At 38.5% G+C, this 22904-nt stretch overlaps 1 protein-coding gene across 1 annotated transcript in view; it reads left to right on the top strand.

Annotated features, from left to right (window-relative positions):
- Positions 1–22904, top strand: part of CERS6 (ceramide synthase 6) — a 99049-nt gene that overhangs the window by 44096 nt on the left and 32049 nt on the right. The window contains exons 4-6 of the mRNA XM_036386701.2: positions 5281–5338; positions 19605–19655; positions 22234–22326. Of these exons, the coding sequence (XP_036242594.1) occupies positions 5281–5338; positions 19605–19655; positions 22234–22326 (202 nt within the window). The remainder of the gene's footprint in view (positions 1–5280; positions 5339–19604; positions 19656–22233; positions 22327–22904) is intronic.

The following is a 22904-nucleotide window of genomic DNA, read 5'->3' as shown; positions in this document are numbered from 1 at the left end:
CTAATTATAAAACCACACTTTATTATTTATAAAACTGCATCACTTCAAAATTTATTACTGTGTTTCCTTTCCTCTTTTCTGCGCTACTAAATTTTGCTCTTAAGACTTTCAGAGATGCATTTCAAGCATACAAATTTAGGACAGGACTGGTCTCAAGTGGCACTGTAATACTAAATATTAAATAACTGATTCAAACTGCAACCAAGAGGAAAATCAGATGACAGTCAAGTCTTAATCCAGAAGATTGAAGAGGAGAGCAATACAGTGTTCTCTGTTTATCATGCCTGATATTTTACACATCTTAGTGAGTTGTGCATAACTGCCTTCTTCCTTATATAACATCTGCTTAACCACAGTGCAGGAACTATTTACCATTTGCATGGTCCAGGCTGACTCCATGCCAAAAGAGGCAAGAAGATTTTATTCATTTATTTACCTGTGTATTATTTTCAATTAACATTTTTTTTGTATCTGCTTGCATCTGTCAGGCTTTGTGGAAATGCAGCAAATTATCATTACAGAAATCTGGGAAGGCAGGAAATTGGAAGAGTGGAGCTACTTCCATCAACCATACAGTCATACTTGCAGCTTTGTATTAGAATAGGTATGAGGATTGAAGATAAGTAAAGATTTAGTGGAGTCTACTGTTTGACCTCCTATTTATTGGATGGATTAAGCATTATTTTTCACTGTTCTGTCTTTTATTTTTACATGATTTGTTGCCTAAAAAATAGTATCTTTAGGGACGTTTTTTGTTGGTTTAGGGAGAAGGGTTACCTTTTGTTGTGTTTAGTTTTGGTTTTTAACTTAAAGTTGGAGTAATAGATAGGTAGACAATGTCACAAATATTAAGAAGTTGATCCAGAAGTTCAGAGTCCATTTTTTTTAGGATGATCCTGTAAATATTTGTCTTTAGAGGTAGTCATCTAGAAGGAATGTAAACCTCTGGCTATGTCAGAAGCAATATTAATTGGATTAAGTATTCTTGAGTGAATCAGAAAGTTGAAGGCTGTCATACTGTAGTTGGGGGAGCAGAAAAATGCAATTTGAGGATAAAACAGACTGCTTTAAGTCACAGTGAGCATGTGTGGAACTTAGTGGTACTTCTCATTTAAAAGAAATAAACACTGAATACTGCTCAAGCTCAGCCTCAGAAATGCTCCTTTGAGCACTCTCACAGTGAATAAAATTTTCACAGCCAAAGGAAAGCATTGCAGCAAAAAGTAGTTTTCAGTCCCAGCTAATGATTCCATAGCCCAGGTACATGTTTGTGCAGTCCATTCAGATTGTAAGGACTGGAATGGAAAAGCTGTGTAATGGTACTTCAAGCCTTCTCATCTCCAGAACCAAGACCTGCAACTGTGGAGATTGCATGAAGCTCAGTTTGACTTTCAGTCCAAAGCCTGTGCACAGAGGTCTGTGAGCCACTGTCAGAAGGTGAGCAGGGGATGATGGAGAACAGCAAAACTTACATTTTACTGGAATCTTACATTTACACATGGAAGTGTATTTCCATGGAGAAACTTCAGGCATCTGCATTTTCTCTGAAAATAGTTTTCAGATCCAGAGAGCCAGTTTCTTCAAGCGCAGACAATGTGGTGAGCCTATGACTAGTTGCTAAATAACAATGAGGTTTTTTTAAGGTTAACTGTTTTGAAGTGTGGCATTCTTACATTGCTGTTTGTGGCCCTGTCTGTAGCAAACCAGTGGCAAAGACATCTCTGTAAATAACAGCTACAATTCTGCAAGAATGATGGGTTTTATGTTTTTAACATTCTGTATTTACTGTGTTTGGTGTTTTGTTGTCAGCAGTTAGATAGCTTTGGATCCTTGCTGAGCAGCAGACACTGGTTTGGCATCAGAGCCATTAGCACTGTGCGCTGCGAGCTGGGTGCTGCAAAGTTCTGCAGGAGTGCCAGTGTTCACAGCCTGGCCACTCAGTCTTCCTGCAAAAACCCTGGAAAAAAGGGAAAACTGCAGGAGCACAGAGGCCTTGTGGCTCTTCACCCTTGCCCTAGGGAGAAGTGTTGTCCATTTTTCTTAGGGAGGCACCCCTGCTGAGCTCATTCAGCTGGACATGAGCCCCATGTGGTGAGCTCTGCAAAAAGTATGGAGTAGGGAAGTGCTTTGCTTAAGCCTTTTTTCTTTTTTTTTTTTTTTTTTTTTTTTTTGTTAGCCATAGTTTAATTTCATATTTCAGTGCAAAAATTCAGAGGAAAATTTAAAGGAAAAAATTTCATTGGTGTGATGAAGGGAACCTGACAAGACATATGCATGAAATTGATGAAGTGCTTGCTCAAGTGGGCACTTTAAATAGTTTTTGCTGAATTGAGCATGCCATGGGTATATCAGGTTAGTTGGTGGAGGCTCTCCAACTTTTCCATCTTTTTAGATGATGTTCTGTGTCATGCTGAAGCATCTTTAAAATTTCATTAGCAGCTCAAAGTTAAAGGGGTTGAGACTGCTGTGGACTGGGAATGCATTCAAATGTAGAACAAGAGCAGTCGGATCTGCTGCTGCACGTTTGAGGGACTCTACAGCATTCTTTTTAAGACATTAGAAAATAATTTATTTTTCTGTTATGGCAGAGTCACTCTTCAGCTTGACTTTTTTGCTGCAGGGTGTCACATTCATGTTTGAAGCACTGGCCTGGTAAGCAGCAGCACAACCTGAAGAATTTGCTGGAAGGTCCATAAGTCCATTTGATCTCCCTTATTCAGATGCAAGCCTGGTTCAGTTTGGAAGTCTTATAGTGGAGGACTAAAGTGAACCTCATAAACCTTATTGTGAGCAGACAGATCAGGTCTTTCAGAGCTCTTGTGCCTTGAGTGCTTTCATCTAGGTTTGCTGGATTTAAACTAACTTCAGCCTTTCAAGCAGCACACTTAGTCTGTAAATGGGTAATTCAGGTTTTGTCTCTATACAACTGACCAAAGGAATGTTTGAAGTCTGAGGGACAGAGTAAATTCTCACAAAACAGAGAAGCTTCAGCTGTTTTCATCTTTCAGTTAAGCATGAATTGATGTGGCAGTGGCCCATGATGGAGTGCTTCACCTTGTGGCCTCATCTGTATGTCTTTAATAGGGCAGAGAATATTGCTGGGGGAAAAGGGGAACAAGAGATATTTTAGTGTTCATCTTGCCTTGCCTGTTCTCTTGGGTTCTGCTACTGCTGCCTTAGAAGAAGTTGCTTTCCCTGCTGAAGACAACCAGCTGTGACCGAACAGCAACAGTATCCAGTGACATGTGGACACTCGGCATGAGCTGCCAATGCTTAAGGAGGATATTAGAAAGTGTCCTAGGAGGCACCTAGGACATCTTCCCTTTCTTGGGTTCTCTAACTATTCAGACTGTGCTTAGGCTAGAGGCACTTTTCAACATTAGATTTGGGACTACTACCTAGGACAAATTTGAGACAGCGCTTCATCAACTACCACTTTGTGAATTCAGTTGGAATAAAACTCAATAACCACACACTAAGAAAGGTGTCCTTCTCTTCCATGATGTCCTGTGCAGACAGAAAGAACATTTTGCCCAAGTTCCCAAATGCAGAGGTGTTTTGGACACTGGGCTAAACCGTGAATAGGTGTGATTACTGCTCATAACATTTTCCTTTTATTTGCATTTCCTCATCAGTGGGCTTCAGTGAGACCCAAATAGAGGCATTAAGAAGTATGTACTGTAGATTGAAATCCATCATTCATATTAGAGTACTTGTTGCAAGAGAATTGATTTGAGAGTTCACCTTTGGAGGAATCTTGCTTGGACATATCTGCACTGTATGAAAGGTATTTCTCACATACATTCTGTCCAAGTACTCTATGTTCACAGTGTCTTGAAAGTGCCAGCATGAAAACAGTGTGCCATGTTACTACAGTGCCCAAACCCTTGAAGGGTTTGCTATTTCTCTCATATCAGTTTAATAAATCAATTTATTCCATGCCATAGGACTACAGTGTAAAATAGAGTTTCTGTTCAACTGAAGTATTGCACTTTAAATCTCATTGATGTTCTTACACTCTCCTCAAATTGGCAGAAGGTTATTTATGTATGACACAACTGTCTTTCTAAATACTTGTAAAAGTAGTTTTGAAGATAAAGGTTTGGATTAACCTTCAGCACAGGAACATTTTCAGTTTTGTAACCATTCCAGTAATGTTTGAAAGCACTCCAGTGCCAATTAACTGGAAGCTAATAGTTTTGCCAGTGGAGAGAAAGTTGTAAGTGCTGTAAAATGTGTCATTGAAGATGATTCACGTTGCAGCATTGCTTCACACTAAGGTAGCTAAATCTCATCCTGCTATAAACATTATGATTATTACTTCTCTGGTGTTTATATTAAGCATGTTTGTGTAGTCAGTCCAACCCTTGGGAAAAAAAAAAACAAATGAGGAATTCCTCTAAGAATTTATACTGCACAAGGTTATGATTTTATTTTCTTAGACTTACAGTAGTTCTTTCATAAGTGAGTAGTGGGTCCAAGAGATAGGAAGTTACTCTGTCTTCTTTTCTTGAAGACTGGAGGAAGACAGAGGTGAGGATGATTTTGTATTAAATCTCCTGGTGTTTTCTCTTATTTTCCATGGAATCCTGTTCTTAACTTCTAGTTTGCCTCTTTCTGAAAAGAAAAACCAGAAGCTCAGCAATTATTCTGAGTGCATTTGGGAAAATGTAGATCATTTTTATCAAGGGATGCATGGGAAGTGGATGTAAATTATGGATATATATCTGTATCCAGCATATCTATCTGTCCTAAATGCACTCCCTAAAACCAAATGTGGAGTGCTGGGATCTGCCAAGTGAATTTCCAGCTCATTGTGAATGGCACTTTTCATTTCTAAAGAGTCTGTTTGACAGGCAGTACTCCCAAGTCACCTGTTGAAGTCTTAATAAAATTCTTATTATCTTTTTCCTGGTGTCTAGTAAGAGATGAAATTTCCTGCAACAGATGGGTAAATTGTCCTCTCTCCTCCAATGTCCTGCTAGTTTTCATTAAACTTTTAAAAACTTAATATCTTTGAAAATGTGTGAGGATTTTCTTCCCCCTGTTTAGATAAAATCAGCAAGTATTTTCAGAGAGCTAACGAGAGGCCAGGAAAAGCAGGCAAATGAGCACAATGCTTGATAACAGAAGTTGTAGAAAACCAGACCAAAATTTTGCTTCAACTTCTGTTAATTTAACCAGGGTGTGGTGGTTTGGTGGTGAAATAAGAAATCATGTGTTGAACTGTAAAATATGTAAACCTGGTATCCTAGAGTTAATCTCTTGTGCCTTTTGCAGGTGGAGATTTACATTTTACCTTTATATATTTACCTATGGAGTACGGTTCCTGAAAAAGGTAGGCACTTATATTATTATGCTTTCATAACATATCACAGACTTGAAGTTTTGTACAGGTACAATATAAAGCTCAGGAATAAAGTCAATGTTCACAAGGAGTGAAAATTGAAATTTAATTTGCATTCATAAAATGCTTTGCTACTAGCGTTGGTAAGGAATATAAGTTCTTATCAATATTTAATGGGGTTTAAAAAGAAAAAAAGGCATAGCAACATGCCTAGTTCACTTGATTACTTTTAATTATAGGTATTAAACTGGCAGTAAGGCTTACCAAAGTATTAATCTCAATTTCACCATCATCCTTGCTTAAATGCCTCTGACAGAGGTTGCTTTCTATTAACAAACAAATTGCATTAGTTTTAGAAAACTATGCCTTTTTTGCCTATTCTTTTTCTAATGTACTGTGGAAGGAGGTTTCTGTGGAGTTTCCCATCAGTGGTGTATTTCACCTGATTTAAAAAGAGAAGGGTATTGAAAGCTTCTAAGCACTCTGACATAGGTCTGTTAACCCTGCAGTAGAGAGTAATACGGATTTGTGGTGCAAACTGTGACTGATTCTCAGAGCTTCTGTGCAAGTTGGGCCATATGTCTGTAATTCTAGGAGGTGAAATTAGGGGAATGGTGCACTCAATGTGTTCATGTAATCTTTGTTTTGGTCAAAAATTTGACACAAGAATACATATCCTGAATGTCTCTGGGTGAGAGACAGATTCTGTATCCTGAATGTGCCTTGTAAGTAAAAGAGGTTTACTAATCTTTTTTATGTCTGTAGTTCTTGAGGCTGTCTCAGGTGCAAGGCAACTTGGTGTGAGCAGGAATAAGGAGGTGCCTGTGCAGGGAAGGCACATCAGAGCTATTTAGTAGTAGTCAGCCCCAGGGGAAGTGTGGGCCAGAGCAGCATGCAGTTGCATTCTCCCTCTGTCTGCTTGAACACTTCCATTTTATGTGTACTTCATCCATTAACATGCTGTATGGTCACTTGATACCATAGCACTGTGTGTTTCAGAACATGCCCTGCAGAGTGATGGCTAATGCACTGAGGGCATGAAAAAGGTCATCATAATCAGGATTTGAACTCACTTGTGTAATTTCTGATACTTTATGAGAAGAGGGAATCAGTGTAAATGTAGGTTAAGTGTTCAAGTTGTCCACCTTCTACCTCAAATACTGTTTTCAAGAGCAGATTTGATACTGAGTGTTCTTCTGTGTGAGGAAATGGACCAAGATACCAACTTTGAAAGAGAAGATGATACTTTCTTTGTTACTAGCTGCCAGCTCCAGTCTTTACTGTTTTTAGATCAGGTTTAAATTATTTGTGACTGCAGAGTGGGTGGGTGGCCCACAAAATCATTTAATGTGAAGCATTCACCTTTCCATCCAATCCTCATTGCCCCCATTCTTTGTAAAATGGCAAATTCTAGATGGGACCATCCCCATCTTAGTTTTCAGACTTCTGAATGAGATGTTTTAGCACTGAAGGACTACAGATAGCATACACTACAGCATTCTTTGCGTATTTATAAATCACTAATATTTGAAGCATAAAAGATAAGTAACCAATTAAATTTCCACTTTGATCATGTATATGCAAATTCTTTCCTTTCTGAATGAAACTGAGATTTTTCAGCTTTACCATTTGTTTCATTTGCATGTCTACAAAACACTTCTTTGCAGAGTACCACACCAATAGTCATGTCAACAAAACATTAAGTTCCAGTGAGTGCCAGTGGCATTAAACTGACTGCTTTGCTTATCATTAACACAGGAATGAGATAATGTTTTTGTTTTCCTCAGTAATATTTGTAGTTAAATAAATGGTGGCTTTGCTCATTAAGAGTTAATGGTCTGACTGTGCTCCAATTAAATGGAAAAATATCATTATCTTTGGTGATAAAGCAACAGAGCAAAAAGTTCAGGATTAGCTTGTTTCTTGCTTGCTCACCCTTGGTGCTAAGCAGTGCCTGTATAGTGCTGTAAAATGAAAAAACAAGCATATGGAAGCAAAGCTTCCAGGTGACATATATAGACTTTTCACATTTAATTTCCTTTCTTTAATTGCCCATGAGAATTACAAACTCACAGAAGAGGATTAATTTTCTGTGAGTCTTCTGAAGTCTGTACTGAGACTTGGAAACCTGAAGTTGCATGTAGGTATTCTACTGGGAAAAGAATCATCAGCCTGGATAAACAAATCAGACTGAATTGTTCAAATTCAGTCTTGAAGTAAGGCAGATGATACAAGTATGCTGTGGCTATATTTAAAAAATGCTGGGTGCAACAAGCTTCTGTGTGTATGCAGCTGATGGAGTGTCCTTCCTAATGAATCACCCCCTACGGGAGGACTGAGAACTGTCTGGTGGGTAGTTACAATTTCTAGTGGTACATCTAGCTTGCAAAAGAACAGGGAAAGCCATGTTGAGGTGTAAATTTGACTCCAAAAGGCCACTCAAGGGACATAAATGTATGGAAGGCAAATAAAACATAGCAGGGTAGTATGAAGGAAAAAAACTCGACAGGTAGAGCTCCACTTCTGTTATGAAATTTCCCCTTTCTTGAAACTATAGGATGTTTCAAATGAAGGAACTGAAGTGCTTATCCTCATGTGTGCACTAACCACTGAGCCAGTGAGCTTCTGTGTGACAGCAGGAGATGTTCTGTTAGTGGCCCACAGTTTCTGTGTGCACATTGAGAGAAACTGGCTTCATGCTTTTTTGTGAGAGACAATGTGGTATTCTGTTGCTCAGCTGAGTTGACTGATTCTTTGCCTCTTTTTGGAATAAAATAGCAGCAGCGATACATGCACATGCTATAGCCCAGAGAGAGTACTGTAGAAATTGTGATTTGTAATTTTCAGATTGCTTGTACTCCAGAACTTTAGAGTCTAAAGTCAGACCACCTTCATTAGAAATACATGAAAAGAACTTGTTAATAAAGTGGTGGCTGGTTATTGACATTGCTTCTGTATTACAGTTCACCTACTATTCAGATTGTTAACTTTAGATGAAGAAAATAATGACTGTTATGCACAGCCACTTCATAAAATTAAATTGCTATATTCAAAAAATATAATGGTGCTCTAGACAGTTTTCAGTCTTTGTAGCAGTAGGACAGACTTGGTTTTGTCATAAAATTTCCTCAGCTATTGGAAAGCTATTTGCAGAACACATTGCATGTTACATCATTTGGAGCAGAAAAAATGACCTGCATCAGAATATTCAATATTTCATTTATTGTTTCCATCTTTTGTTGCCCTACCTGCTGCATCTACTTTTTCATGAAACTAATGCTGCTGCATATTTTGTGGAACAGAACAATAAAAGAAATGCAGCATCTTGGGAAAATGCATACCACTGTTTGGATTATGTCTGATTGTCTGATTCATAGAATAAGACTCCTTAAAGCAGGTAGATTTTTTTCTGGTTTTAGCACTGAAATACCAAAGCATGAGTTTGGAAAATATTTACCACCTTGGTTTAAATCACAGCTGACTCTAGCAAACAACACTGGCAAAAGCTGGGAGGGAGGGGGTTTACCTCCAGAGCTCTTGGTGCCTCTTTCACTTATTAATCAATTGAGCAGGCCTGCTGCTGGGCACATTTTCTGCTCTAGTCTGCATCTGTTGTGATGCTTCCTTCCCACATTCTTCCCAAAAGGTTGTTATATTATCTGTTACTGAAGCCTTGTAATTCCTTTTGTTCAGAGAGCTTATTTGCCCACTGCTGGATAAATATTCTCATTTAAATGAAGAATGCCAGAGGCCACTGTGGAGCCCTTTTAACACAATGCTGATATTTGATATTTTACTGTGCTATTAGCAGAGGGATAATGTGATACATAGGCCACTAAGGGAGGAAATGAAGCCCACATTTGGTAGATTCTACTTGCTTTAAAATTGATTTGGATTCTCTGGAGGGTTTGATTCCTTTTTTATTTTTTACTCATAAAACCAATTGCTGAGTTTCTGTAAGTCATGAAAATTTTTAAGCTAAAATAATTTTGGATGTTAAAATTGAATTATAACCTTTTTCCTTTCTGTGAAAGCAGGGCTGAACATTAGGTGATAAAATAAAATAAAACAATTTCTAATTCACTGAGTGAGCAAAAAAGAATACCCATGCTCTGGGGAGTCTTTTGAAGAATGCCATTGTGAGAAAGGGGAAATACCATATTACATTTTTAAATAAGCATCACAAGTGGAAAAGGTTTCCAGGAAGACCATAGTTAGATGCTATCTCATGGAAAAGGAATTTGTTTCAGATTTATCTTCAGAAAGGCATAAAATTTTTTGAGGGCATTTAGGAGAGATTGATAGAGTGTTTTGAATGCCTGAGATCTAAATCATGAGTCATGCTGTGAGAAAGATCAAAGCTACTGAAGAAACCTAGTTTTAAATGACTGCAGCACCTTGGTGTACATCAACAAGGAGAATGAATGCACTTTGGACAATGAGGCTTTGTAAGAGAAGGCGAGTCAGCATAGGAAGTAATTCACTGTGTAAGCTGTTGGAAGTTAAGATAATAACTGCATCAGGCAAAAGAGGACAAAGCTAGGCAAGCTGGCAGAATTTATTTCTGGCTGAAAGGAAACTGAAGGGTTTTGAAAGAAAAAGCAAAGGAGAATATCAATGGTATCCTAATTCAGTAATAGGATGACAACAGGACTTTCAAATGTATACAACGGGGACAAATTTTACATAATCATAGGAAGGAAAAGCAACACACTAATTTAAAAAATGCGTCTAGAATTGAATTTCACTTTATCTGTTTTGAATCCAGCTGGGGGTATTTAATAACATCAGAGTAGTAAGTAAATGCTATGTAATCAGTAAATTGGCAAGTTAAGCTGGTACTGAGCCATGTACAGCATCTCTGCTGCTTGTGCATTGCGCTGTCGTTTGGGGCAGTGAAGGAGGGGCTGCCACACCTCATATCCCCCTGTGGACTGGTTGCTAATTTTGCCTTTAGCACAGTCAGTATTCATTTTCTTGGCAGCCCAGCTTTCTGAAAGACTGAAATTTTTTCAGGGTCATATCATAAAAATGGCAGATATAGAAAAAATTCCTCACAAAGTGTTATATTTGGGCAATTTTATGATAAAAATAGTATTAATTCATCTGTAAACTGAGGTGGCTCATTCATACCTGTAGTAAAGTATTAGCTCAGCACTCTATTGCCATGAGCTTTTCATGTTTTTCTATTCAAATTAATGAAGCAGTCCTGTTTTTCACAGCTAATTAAACCTGAGCAAAGAGTACATGTTTGGATGTAAGCAATAGTAATACAGGTTATTATACAGTAATAGTAATACAGGTTATTACTAATGTAACTGGTGCCTTGCATTGCCCTTGTTCAGTTGCACTCACTACTGAGGGAATGACTTGGAGGAGGATAGCTGTATTCTCAATTATATTAGTAAAACCTGTAGAACAAAATGTATTTTTATACTATAAGTGCTTCAAATCATTAAGCTGCTTCATTTTATCTTTCAGTAGTAGAGGAAAAAATCTTGGCAATGAATAAATACATGATCAATGATCTTTTTTGGATTTTTTTCCTATTATATTCCCTTCCAATGTTAACTTGTCACAGCTCTCAGAGCTTTATCATTTCTTCTCCCTACTGATGCACTTGGCTACTGGCTCTTGAACAGTGCCAGGTTAGCATGGGGAAGTACTGCTGTAAATTTGAAACTAATTCAGAGTTTTGCTTCTGTTTTTTAACTGCTGTTATCTCACAGGTAACTTAAGAAGTTTCTTCAGGGATTTTTGCCCTGTTCCCAGAAATTGTAGGCTCAAGAAGATGAGGAAGAGAAAATTTCTTTCCTCTTGCCCAGTTACTTTAGGTTTTTTTCTGTGGCACAAATTTACTATTTATGGTTTTATACTAAAACTTAGTACAAATTTGTGATTTATGAAACAAAATCTTATGCAATTTATGATAGTTCCCTTGTTCTCATCCCTACCAGCCAGTGTTATTGCTGGTTGTTTTAATAGATCAGTTGCAGAAAACTGCAAGTTATGTCAATAGATCCATCAGCAGATGACAAATGGAAACATCAGACTTGTGTCTTTGCACTTCCTTAGCAGGAGGGAAAGATGAAAAACAGAGAGAAAATGAATATAACATTTTATGTAAGTTTAGACATTCTGGGAAATTATTTTGGCTGTCTTCTTTTGCTTTAGAGAAGAAAATGTTGTTATTATGGTCACTGACTCAGAACTGAGCAGGAAAAAATTCCTTGCAAGCTGTGTTTTTATATTTAAATTAATTAACATTTCCCCCTTCTGTCTTCCTGTTAGAGGTAAACACAATATGAGAGAGATTCTCTCACTGGGATTTTTTTTCATTTACTACTTAGTACTTGTGGCATTATTACATACACCAAGAAATGTGATTCTTGGGGTGTTCTCTGCAGGGCCAGGAGTTGGACTTGATGATCCTGATGGGTTCCTTCCAACTCAGCATGTTCTGTGATTCTAAGTATTTCAGTTGTAATGAAAAAATGCACTGGTTGCAGGAGTGGAAGGGAAGCAGCTGCTTCAGTGTGTCCTTACTCACTGTTGCTTAGGGTTGTGCCTCATTTTAGCTGTGCTCAGTGACCAGAGTGCTTAGAGATGGGTTCCAGTGCAGTGCCCACACACTGGGGTGGCTTTTGGCCTGCCTGTTCCAGCAACCTGTCTGAAGGAGTTCTGCTTGCTCAGTCAGGTGGGACTTGTGGTGTCTGTGTTGAGAAGCAGTCAGCTCCTTCTGCCAGGGTTTTAGTGGCACTACTTGAGAGTGGGAAGTTCACTAATGAAAGCTCTTCTTCACCACCTGCCCATTATGGCACTATGTGATTCAAATATATTCTAGCCTCTCCAAGGCCCTGTGAACTAGAGAATAATGGCCCTGTGAACTAGAGAAAACCTGTATTTCCTATTAAAGATTCTGCAGTTGCAGTAACTTCCTAATTTTCAGACTGTCAGGGATGATCCTGAGACCTTGCTACAATGTGCCTATATGAAAGTACAGTAAAACACATCAGCTGGGGCTTTGGTTTGGCTTTTCTCTATACAGTGTCTTTCCAGTAGGCAGTGTAGGTTCATAAATACCACAATCTTAAACATCTGGGTTCAGGCATGAAATTTTATTTGATATTTACCTTGGTATGGAGTTATTACTATTAAAATTTGACTCTGGCTCCCTTCATGGACTGCATGCAGTGGTGGAACATGTTGTATGTCAGTGAAGCAAGCCACAGCGAATCCTGCAAAGGAAAGCAGCTGCCTGAGGATTTCCAAAACTCAGCATCAGGAGTACAATGAGTCTGGTAAACACTTGCCATCAACACATGGTATTGGAAGGCAGTGGCTGGCAGAATCAGACACATGGACTCTTCTGGCAGAGCAGCCACAAATAGGAACATAATTACAGAAAGTAGATATGTAATGATGAGTTTAATTATTCACCACTTTCCTGTATGCCTTTGAGTAACCATAGTATCAGAGCACTGGAAACCCTGGAGCTTTGTGAAGCTGCATGCTGTAGGAAAATTAGGAGTAGTCTGAAATCATGTTACTCTGCAATAATCAATAAGGGTTGAAGTGCCCTATTTTATTTTTTTAATGATTTGCTCTTGGGATTTTTCCTGGTCTCTTAAAAGGTTTAATTTTATGCAGGTCTCCCTCCAACCAAGATAAGGTTTCCCAAGTGTAAATTTCAGTACTCTCTCTGAACAAACTAATTCCAGGCATGCAGTTATGTGTTGCCTTTTTAAATAAAGTAAATCCATAAATATCCTCCTAGATGCAAATGCTAGGCTAATTGATGTGGTCTGGCATCGTGATCAAAAATAGAAGGCAGCTCTAAAGCTAATGTACAGCTGCTTTGCTTCATCAAAGGGTTGTCAGGCATCTGGAGTGCTCGGGTGAAAGTGTCCACTACTTTCTATGCACAGTTCTTACAGTGTAGATTGAGGAACTACAAAATACATTGAATAGTGTTTCTGGGAACTCTAATCTAGCTCCTGTAATATTTATGTAGCTATCCAGCTGCTCTAAAATGTCATAGCACCAATGGCCACTCAGCTTGCTCATGACCAAACAGTCCTTGAAAACGTTGTCATTACACATGAAGGCAAAAGTTTTTATAAGTTTTGTTTACTACAAAGCAACCAGCAGAGCAAGTGTCAGAGGAAGAAGGTACACTAAAGAGATCAAATATTTTGATGGCTATGCTTGGTAAGGGGACTGGTGGCTGTCTGGGAGAGGAGAGAGAGGAGATGCTGCAGTCACCAAATTCTCTGTCTGGAGTGTTCTTCAATTCTGTTCAGTGCGTTGCCTTAATATTAGGACCCTTCCAGATTCTAATTGTCAGTTCCTTTTGCCAGCTTCATTTTCCTCATGAGCTGTAAATTGAAAGTAAACTTTTATCAACACAAGACATAAGCTCCAGATTTCTGTACATAATATTTTTAAAGAGAAAAGAGGATGTGTGCGTGGAGCTTGCTCTGCCTTTCCAAATATCATTTTATATAATACATTAAAACTTGAATTTGTATTTTTTTCTAAAACCTTTTTTTGAACACACATATATTTGCATTTGAATGTCAAGTGCATCTTGCAGTGATTGTTATTAATCTTAGCCTTTATAGTTCTTCCATATTTTATGGTTTCCCATTAGCTGAAGTATAATTTTTAGTTATGTTTGGAAGTCAACAGTGCAGATTGCTGAGAGGAAACCCTGAGCACTCTTCATTGCAGAAGCATTTTTTCCCCTAAAACCTTTTTTCTACAGACACAAAGCACTAAACTCTAGAGGGGAAAAAACCCCAGTTCTGCAGAAACTTAAAACAGCTTGCTTAGTCACAATATATGAAAAAAGAACCTCAGGAGGTTCATTGACAATGTGTCATATTGTCTTCACTTCTGTAGTTAGCTATGCCAAGAAATACCAACAACTGCTTGGATCTGTGAAGGATTTATGAAATTTCTATTCCTGGTGTGAGAAGCAGCTGCGTCCTAAACCAAATCAAGTCACTGCAAGGAAGAACCTGCACAAGCTGATGCAAAATAGTAGCCATGATTTTGTTGTTTTGCTGTGTTCTCTTTGTTCCCAGCATGGTGTTTTGTCAGAACTCGGTGATTTTGTGGGTAGAGGGAAGCATACATGATTTTGATGTGTAGGTGACCTGCAGTGGTGCTTGCAGAGTCAGTTTATTGCACAGTTCAGCCTGTGCTCTTGGCATCATTGGCTGCTAAGGCTGTGCCCTAGAGCCTGTCGTGCGTGGCCAGTGGAGACCAGCAGCTGTCTGATGTGTGCTTTAAATCAGCGGAACTTTAGTTTGAGAAATTCTTAAGTAGTAGCAAAACAAATACAACAGTAGCAAGGGATGTTGCTATATTCAGGGCAGCTTTTCAGAGGATAGTAGGAAAAAGCACATCTTTAGGAAATCAGAGAGTTTCCAAGACATCATAAGGCAGACTTAGTGGAAGATGGTAGAAAATTTGAAAAGCTGACTCAGAAAGTTCTGGTTGTTGCGTTACAAATTTTCTAAAAATCAAGAACAATGAGGAATCATTTCATTTTCTTTCTGCTGGAGAGAAGGAAGCAGCAAAATATTTATACTTGTGAAAAAAAGAAAAGGTGACTTTCTATAACTTTTTAAGTGTTGGCTTGTTTTACGACAATTAATACCAAGGAGTTTTTCTGTAATTAAGAGGAATAAGAATGTATTTGTTTGTACTTTATATGCAGAAGCAAATATTTTCATGGATATATATGCTCCTTAAGAGTGAAAGGTGGCAGCAGGCTGCAGTTACACTGATCTTCATTGAGCCAAGAAGATAGGGAAGGAAGCCCAGGATCATTGTGGAATTTGTATCTAAGAGACTAACTTATTAAAACATCTCTTGGGTTTGCCATGCATGGATGGAGTAATTTTTATAGTAGAACATAGAGCCACTGGCAGAGGAGAGTAAGGAATGATGCTTTTGGTGTTGCCAGGTAATCTAACTTTCCTTCTAATGTCAGCAGCCATCCAGCACACCATGCCAAGAGGATGCAGGTGTTGCAGGGAAAAAAAAGAAATCAAGCATTTCAATTTACCTCTAAGCAAGTGCTTATTCAACCAAGTGATGTCCAAAAGGAATTTTTATTAATACGTTGTAAAAGAAAAAGGTTGCTATAATCCCTACCCATAATTGGGGGAAAATTACTATTGACATACTATTTCATTTAGGCAAGTAGAAATGCACAAAAACAAATCCAACCAATGGAATAAAACCTAACAAAAAAAACCTACTACCCAACACCCCAAAAAACCTGTTAATTATGAATAGTTGTCCTCCTCCTAATGTTATGAAAGGTGCAGTTGACTAAATGGCTGTCAGTTCCAGTTCCTGGATAATAAAACATCTGTGCACAGTGTCAAATGTTATTGTATTTTGCAGTGAACAGAAAGCTGGTAGTCTCCCTGTGCTGTTGCAGTTGCACTTTGGGCAGATGAGATGTAAAGCTGGGGATACACTGAAGGAGGGAGGGGTCTGCCAGGGGGAGCAGGAGCTGCTGCTCTGCCTGCGCTGGGACAAGGCAGCTGCTGCTGAGGAGGAGAGTTTGGCTGTGTCTTGCCCTGTACACGGGTATCAGACAGTGGAGGTTTGCCCCTGGGGTGTAAGAGCAAATTGCACACAGCATTTTGGGGCTAAGTGAGAGCTGATCAAGAGGAGATCTTCTAGCCTTACTTTGTACCACTTGTTTCTGTGAAGAGCAAAGCAAGGACCTGCTGTAACTTAATGAATGTAGGTACAAATGCCGTGAGACATCTTTGGCATCTTTGCCTATATCAGCCCCAAAAAAATGAGATCAGGAGAGCTTTGCTGAAAGTATATATTATCTTGACTGTAATTAATAGTGCTTATTTCCATTCCACTTAATATTGCTTGTAACAAATGATACAAAATTCATATGCATTAACCAAGACAGATAAAAATCTTGGCAGAGTAGTGAACATGTACACAGTGAATGCTCTGTATTTTGCTGGTTTTGTTCAACAGTTTCAAAAGTTATCTAATTTGAAAAGCAACTTTAAATATTTTCTTTTTGGACTAAGGATGTCTTATTTTGATTTGAAATGTGTTTTGAACATAAATTGACTCTAGTGAAATGTGGGGATCCTGTCTTGATGTTCCTGGATTTTTACATGCTGGATTCTGGTAAAAACAGATTTCTTTTTTTGGTGGAAAAATCAGAGGATTTTTCTTACTTACCTAAGAATTTTGGAAGAACCCCTTTGGGAGCTACACCATGACCTCACAGTAATGACTAAATCAGGTGCATAACAGCTCTTTTGTGATAAACAGGAAGTTTTTTATTGTACTGCTTATTTTTCCCCCTTCATTTACTTTCACAATTGACCTTTCCCATACTAGATACTAGCAGCATTTTTAGCAAGACCTGGAGATTTTAACTTCTTAGGACTTTCTAAAAGCCAGGGGCCAATTAGATGCTTTCTCTAGAGATAAGTAAACGAGGCTTCTGGCTAAGCGTGCAAGCATCAGAGATAATTTTGGAAGGGTTTTTTTTTGTTTTTTGTTTCCAAAATCCTTAGTCATTTCCTTGTTTCAAGAGAAGTTTTCTTTCTGAAGGAATTCTTTAAAATTACTCTATTTAATCACAGAGATGAGAGAGATTTGATGGAGTTTTTAACAGATATTCCTGTGAAGGAATTATGGTGATTTGTTCCTTAATACTGTAAGTCTCAACAGATTGAACAGCTGTTTACATCCTCTGTCACTGACGTTGCATTCATTTGGCACTGCACCTAAGTGTGGTAGAACTTCAGTTTCCATCTGAGCTCCTTTATGTTCTGACAGGCAGGCTGTCAGTAGTGCTGGTGTAGTCCTGGTGTTCTGTGCCTAGCATAATTGGTACTGAAGTTTTTGGTATTCTGTTTCCAGATTAAGTGAGGGCCTTTTTGTTATCAGGATCATTGCATTTCCTCTCTTCTCCAATCCCCTTGTGTCCCTCCCTTCCTCAGACGTTATATACCAAGAATAGGAAGTAGAATGAAAATTTGGTATTCTGCAGGCAGCAAAAAGAGAAGGATGCTTTTATGTTCATCAGAAAAGGATTTGTTGTGGAGCCAAGTCACTGACCTTTTCTTCTCATCTAACATGGGATTTTCAGGCAGAACTGTGCTCTGCTTCACAGTGACCTTGCCTGTTATGAGGAAATTTGCAGATGTCCTAGGAGCACACACAGGACTCACTTGAGCCCTGGAATGTTGGTCTAGGTCCCTTATGATTAATCCACCTTTCACTGGTGGGTCTAGGTCTCACACTGCGGACTCTGTGAGCTTTTTTTAGGTTGTTGCTTCCTACTGAAGCCTCTACACAGTATTCCACAGTTGTGAAGTTCACGGAGGACTAAATAAGATGCTTCTTTGTCCAACTGTAACCATGGTTTACATTTAGGTGTTGAGTGCAGTCTAGGGCTGTGCTCATTGTGGAGGTCAGAGAGGAAGGCTGTGCTTAAACCAAGCTCTTCCTCCACCTCTTCCCTAAAACCCTCCAGACAAGCATGACCCAAGTGCCCTGCTGCTAAAGCTATTAACAGCAACTCAGAGATGCCAAGGCAAGTCAAGGGGAAGGGGAGACTGGGGAGCAAAGAAGGGTAAGAAGGTGCTGCAGGCGCCCTGGTATTTTAAGTGCTCTTGCCCACAAAGGATCCATTAGGTTCCCAAACAGCTACTCAGAAGCATTTTGTCTGAGATGGCAGCATGGCTTTCTGAGCCTTATGAGGCTCAGAAGGGGCATATATTCTGCTGCATTGGTCTTTGAGGCTTAATGCATGCATTACATTATTTGTCAGTTGTGATACCCTGTAGGGCTTTGTGGTTATAGGTTCATCAAGAAAGGCCTATTTTATTTAGCAATCAGCATTTAAATTGCTCATAAACCTCTGTATCTGTAGCTCCTGCAGCAAGCATCTCTATGAAGAAGGCTTAAGATGTCATAATATTTGAAAGAGAAAAATATGCTTTTTTTGCTAGGACCTGTAATTTAGGTAGAAAAATAATTGGGTAGGAAGCATCTCTTATCTTTTGATGAATATGATATGAAAGACAGTTACAGCTTTTCAAACCTGGCTAAAACTATGAATTATCCTAGAATATTTATGTGGATCTAATTTAGGCACCTGTCAGACAGAAATATTTTAGATTCTTTATATTGTCTTGCAGAGATACTGTGGCTGTTTCCAAAGACCTTTTTTTATTGCATGAAATGAGGGAAACTTGTATAGCACGGTAAATACTGTGGAGACCTTAGAACTAAATAATTGGTTCCATGAAGAAGTTATTTATGATGGAGGGAAGGATAAATTTGGATGGGCTTTAAGCATTCTTACAGCATCCTTGAGAGAGGCATATCAGAATCTCTAGGAGGTCTGTTACTTCAAATGCTGGCATACCTTTCAGGCTACTGTAAGAACTATTCTTTGTCATTTCAGAAGCACTGGGGGTATTAGTGTGAAAATTTCATTTCGTCTTCTTTTTCATTAAAGAGCATATTCAAAAATCCTTCCTACCTAGCCTGATTCTCAGCCTGGGGGCTTTACCATTCTGCCTAGTGTCTGTTTTCTTGCTTTGATGCTCACCCACTGTATTTTGGATGAGTTTGACATGGTTTGCTTGAGCTGAGCTGCTCCATCTGATGGTAAAAACAAGAACAGGCCTTCTCTCAGGCAGTGAGGATATATTTGAAAAACTGTGATCCAGGGGAAGCATTTAATGCTGTAAGTGTAAGCTGTGTGCTGCCTTAATCCAGGAGACTGACTAATGATGTTCTGTCCCCTTTGTACTCAAATGTAGAGTAGATAAGGCTAGGTAAAGGTGAAGGATGGATCCTGTATGGGAGAATGCCTATATATTATAACACATGCAAGGAATCTTCTTTGAAATATTTAAGCTGGCTGAGGTACAAATTTCCTGTGCTATTGAAAATAGTATGAGATACGACCATCCAAACATGAACTGGTTACTTTCAGTCTGCACTCTTGCAGAAGTGAGGCCATGGGGTACCAACAAAAACAGGCCAATTGCTCTAATTCATGCTCTGAAACTCTGAGAAGTCTCCTTGTTCTATTTGGTTTTCATAGTCTCTATCAAAAAATGCAAATTCTAAGCTGTTCCTATATTTTTTGTCCTTCATTAGTATTAAATATGTACACTTAACATAGCACAAAGTGGTCTGTACTGACCATTGTTTTGCTTTTTCTTCCTTTCAGACACCCTGGCTCTGGAATACCAGGCAGTGCTGGAGTGGGTATCCATATCAGGTAAAAGTTACAGTGCTGTCTAAGAACAAGCACAACACTTCTGCAGAGCTCTGGTTTTGTAATGGTGGAGCTTTGTGCCAGTATGTTTGTGTGAATGGGCTACTCAGCATTTCAGAACGTTGCTAGATTCTCTCATCTTGCTTGAGTTCAAGATGGGAAAGATGGACATAGCTGTCATACCTGAATTCCACACATTAAATTCCAAAAGCTCCAAGAAGAGTTTGCAGTTTAAGGAATTTGACATAGGGTGTAAGTATACATGTGTGTGTGTATATATATGTATATATACATACCCTATATGTCTAGGGTATTTTTTTCCTTCTGTAAGAGCAGGGAAGGGGGGAAAAAGCAATTGCCTGACTGGAAAGTGTGAATAAGAGTATTTTCCCAAAGACACATGAATCCCTGTGACAGTCAACAGCCCTTGACAGAACAGAGACTGAGCAGAACTGTGTTTGGATGCTACTGTTCTTGAAGTTTGTGTCTCTGTTGGAAATAGTTCAGTAGAGACAGTTCAGCAGAAATCTTGATCCAAGAAATATTGAGGGAATTTGGTCATGTAGCCTCAGAAGAAATAATGACTTAAATTCTACCCAGAGACTGGAAGGTGAACTAAAAAACATTAGGGAAGCAGCAGCAGAAATTGAATGGGGGAAGTGCTGAAAGTTTATCCCTCAGAAACTTCAGGTACAGTTGTTTCTTAGATTGATGTAGCTACAGTCACTGGTGCCTCTCAGCCCCATTTCCTACTTTTTTTGTGTTATTACATGCAAGAAGAGGTTGACTGAAAACAAAAGACCCTGAAGCTTACTGATTGAAGAACATATCTTTACCAGACTTACCAGAAGAACAAAGTCATTTAAAAGTCGGTTACAGCTTTTAGAGTGTGGGAGGTAAAATTACTATATCTAATATTGTTCTAGTAGTGGTGAGGGTCCAACATAAAGCAAATTGTCAAATTAAAGTCATTATGAAAATCACTGTCTTGAAGATAAAAATATCTGCTAGGTGCTAATCAGGGCTAAGTACTGGGGTTTCAGTTTTTTCTGTTGGTTTTTTTCCACAACTAGATAAAATTTCAAATCTTTTATTTGCTACAACTCCTTTGTAAATTACTGAACAATGCACTGCAGAAATCCAGCTGGACTTTACTGTAGACATAGTCAAATGGATCATTTGGGTGATGACACAGCCATAATCACAGGTTAACCTATTGAGGTTAGGTCTATGGAGAGCTGGAACCTAACATTTGAACTAAGTTAAACACACTATTGATCCAAGAAGGAATCTGTGACATCTTTAGAATTGTCCTACACTATCACTATGTATGGCTTTAGAAATACAAATGCTGTTGTTAATAAAGCAGCTGAAAAATCTTCATTTTTTACTAGAAGTTTTCCCCAGAGAGTTCCCTTGCAATAATGATGCAGTTCATTGCAAGCTCTTATTTTCTTTCCCTCTTTAATTATACATAATCAAAAGTCTGTTGGCAGTCTCTCTGACTCAGAAAAGAGTTATATTGGCCCAAGAGATGGCTTTAAAGGATGGATTTTGAGTTACACGTTTTTCGTAAAGCATAAGCATATGTCTATGTTAAATTAACACCCATAGCATATTTCCTGGGAATCCAAGGCCTGGCTTTCAGCTGCAAGGAACTTGCCTGCAAAAGGGAAGGGGAATAAAAGGTGCAACTGAAATACCTCTTGCCAATGGAAACAGCTCATACCCTCCTTGGCTGCACAGTTGTGCCAGTGCAAGGAGCTCTAGAGATGATTTATCTAATCCCTTGGGAGATGCCCTCAGGAGCTTCTCCTTTGCCAGTGTCCCTGTCTGTGCTGCCGTGGAGGTGTGACTATCATGGAGGCACATTTAAATTAGAGTAGCTCCTAGGACTGGCTCTCTTAGGCTGAGGGTCAAAGTGTTTATGTGTGCTAACAGTTACCTTCTTTGAAGTTACCCCAGGTTGGTTTTGGTTGTGGATTTTTTAAATTTCTTTAATTTTTAAACAACTTTGTAACCATGTTGTATAACAGACAAGATGCTTGCATAAATTTATTTTACTTTCTTCTTTCCTAATGTTAATATATCCCCAGAAAATGGTTAAATTCTTCAAAAATGGGCATTTCTATTATAAAGAGCTCTGCTCAAAGCCCACATTTTCATAATTATCAGATGAGATTATATACTAGCATTACTTTTTTTTCTAGTCTACTCTAGTATTGTTTTTTTGCTATGCTTTAAACCCACATCATTGATATACAGCAAGATCTTTCAAGTAAACTTTCAAAACAGACTTAGAAATACTCAGAATTTAGTTTGCTCTGGGTTCCAAATGTACAACATCATAATTTTTGCTATTACAGTATTGTCAGGGCTAAAACATTAGAAGAGAGTATGTTGGGAAGCTTTATTTTTCCAGAGCCATCAGAGTTTGAAAGGGGCAACCATCATCTTTCTTTATATAGGATGCTTATGCATAATTCAATAATCCCCTGCAATTAAACATGTTTCCTATAGATCACAGCTGCCTGTAATGTCAGTTAGACTCTATTAACATTTTCTCATCTCCATCTTTCAGCCCCTGATTCCTGACCTGCATTACTACTACATAGTTGAATTGTCTTTCTACTGGTCCCTAATGTTTTCTCAATTCATTGACGTCAAAAGAAAGGTAAGAACAATGAGACTAAAAACACAGAGAGCTTTAAGCTTTAGCATATAATTCTTTACTTGAGGAATAGCTGCATTACATGTGCAGTGAACTGGAAATACAGTTCTTTCCAGTGTTCAACTCTTGCAGATACTCATCACTGAGAAACTGTGATTGTCATACTCTGCTCCTTGTTGCTGTAATGTGAGGTTTTCCTGCACATGGAAAGAAGAGCCTGGAGAAAATATTGAAGGGCAAATAGCAGAAGCCAAAAGAACCTTCTGCTTTCATGCAGTGACTTGAATGGAATTGAACAGGTAGTATCTGGTAGATGTGCTGCTTCTTCTAAGTGTTAAACAATGAAAGACCAAGAAAAGGGCAAGACTGCCTCATAAATTCACAGTATCACTTTGTGAGGTAAGATCTATGAGGGCTTTCAGATTTTTCTACAAAAGGACAACAAAAACATTTAATATTAAGAAGTTACGTTATATTTAATTTTTACCCTTCCAGTCATGTAGCTGAGCATTGCTATTAGAGAGTTGTTAATGAAAAAAACCAAGACTCTATCCAAATAGAAATATTTTTCCAGAAATAGT

Source organism: Molothrus ater, chromosome 7 (assembly GCF_012460135.2).
Source record: "Molothrus ater isolate BHLD 08-10-18 breed brown headed cowbird chromosome 7, BPBGC_Mater_1.1, whole genome shotgun sequence".
In the NCBI taxonomy this organism is placed as follows: Eukaryota; Metazoa; Chordata; class Aves; order Passeriformes; family Icteridae; genus Molothrus; species Molothrus ater.
The sequence above is the reverse complement of the archived record's forward strand: the minus strand, read 5'-3'. Positions and strand labels throughout refer to the sequence as shown.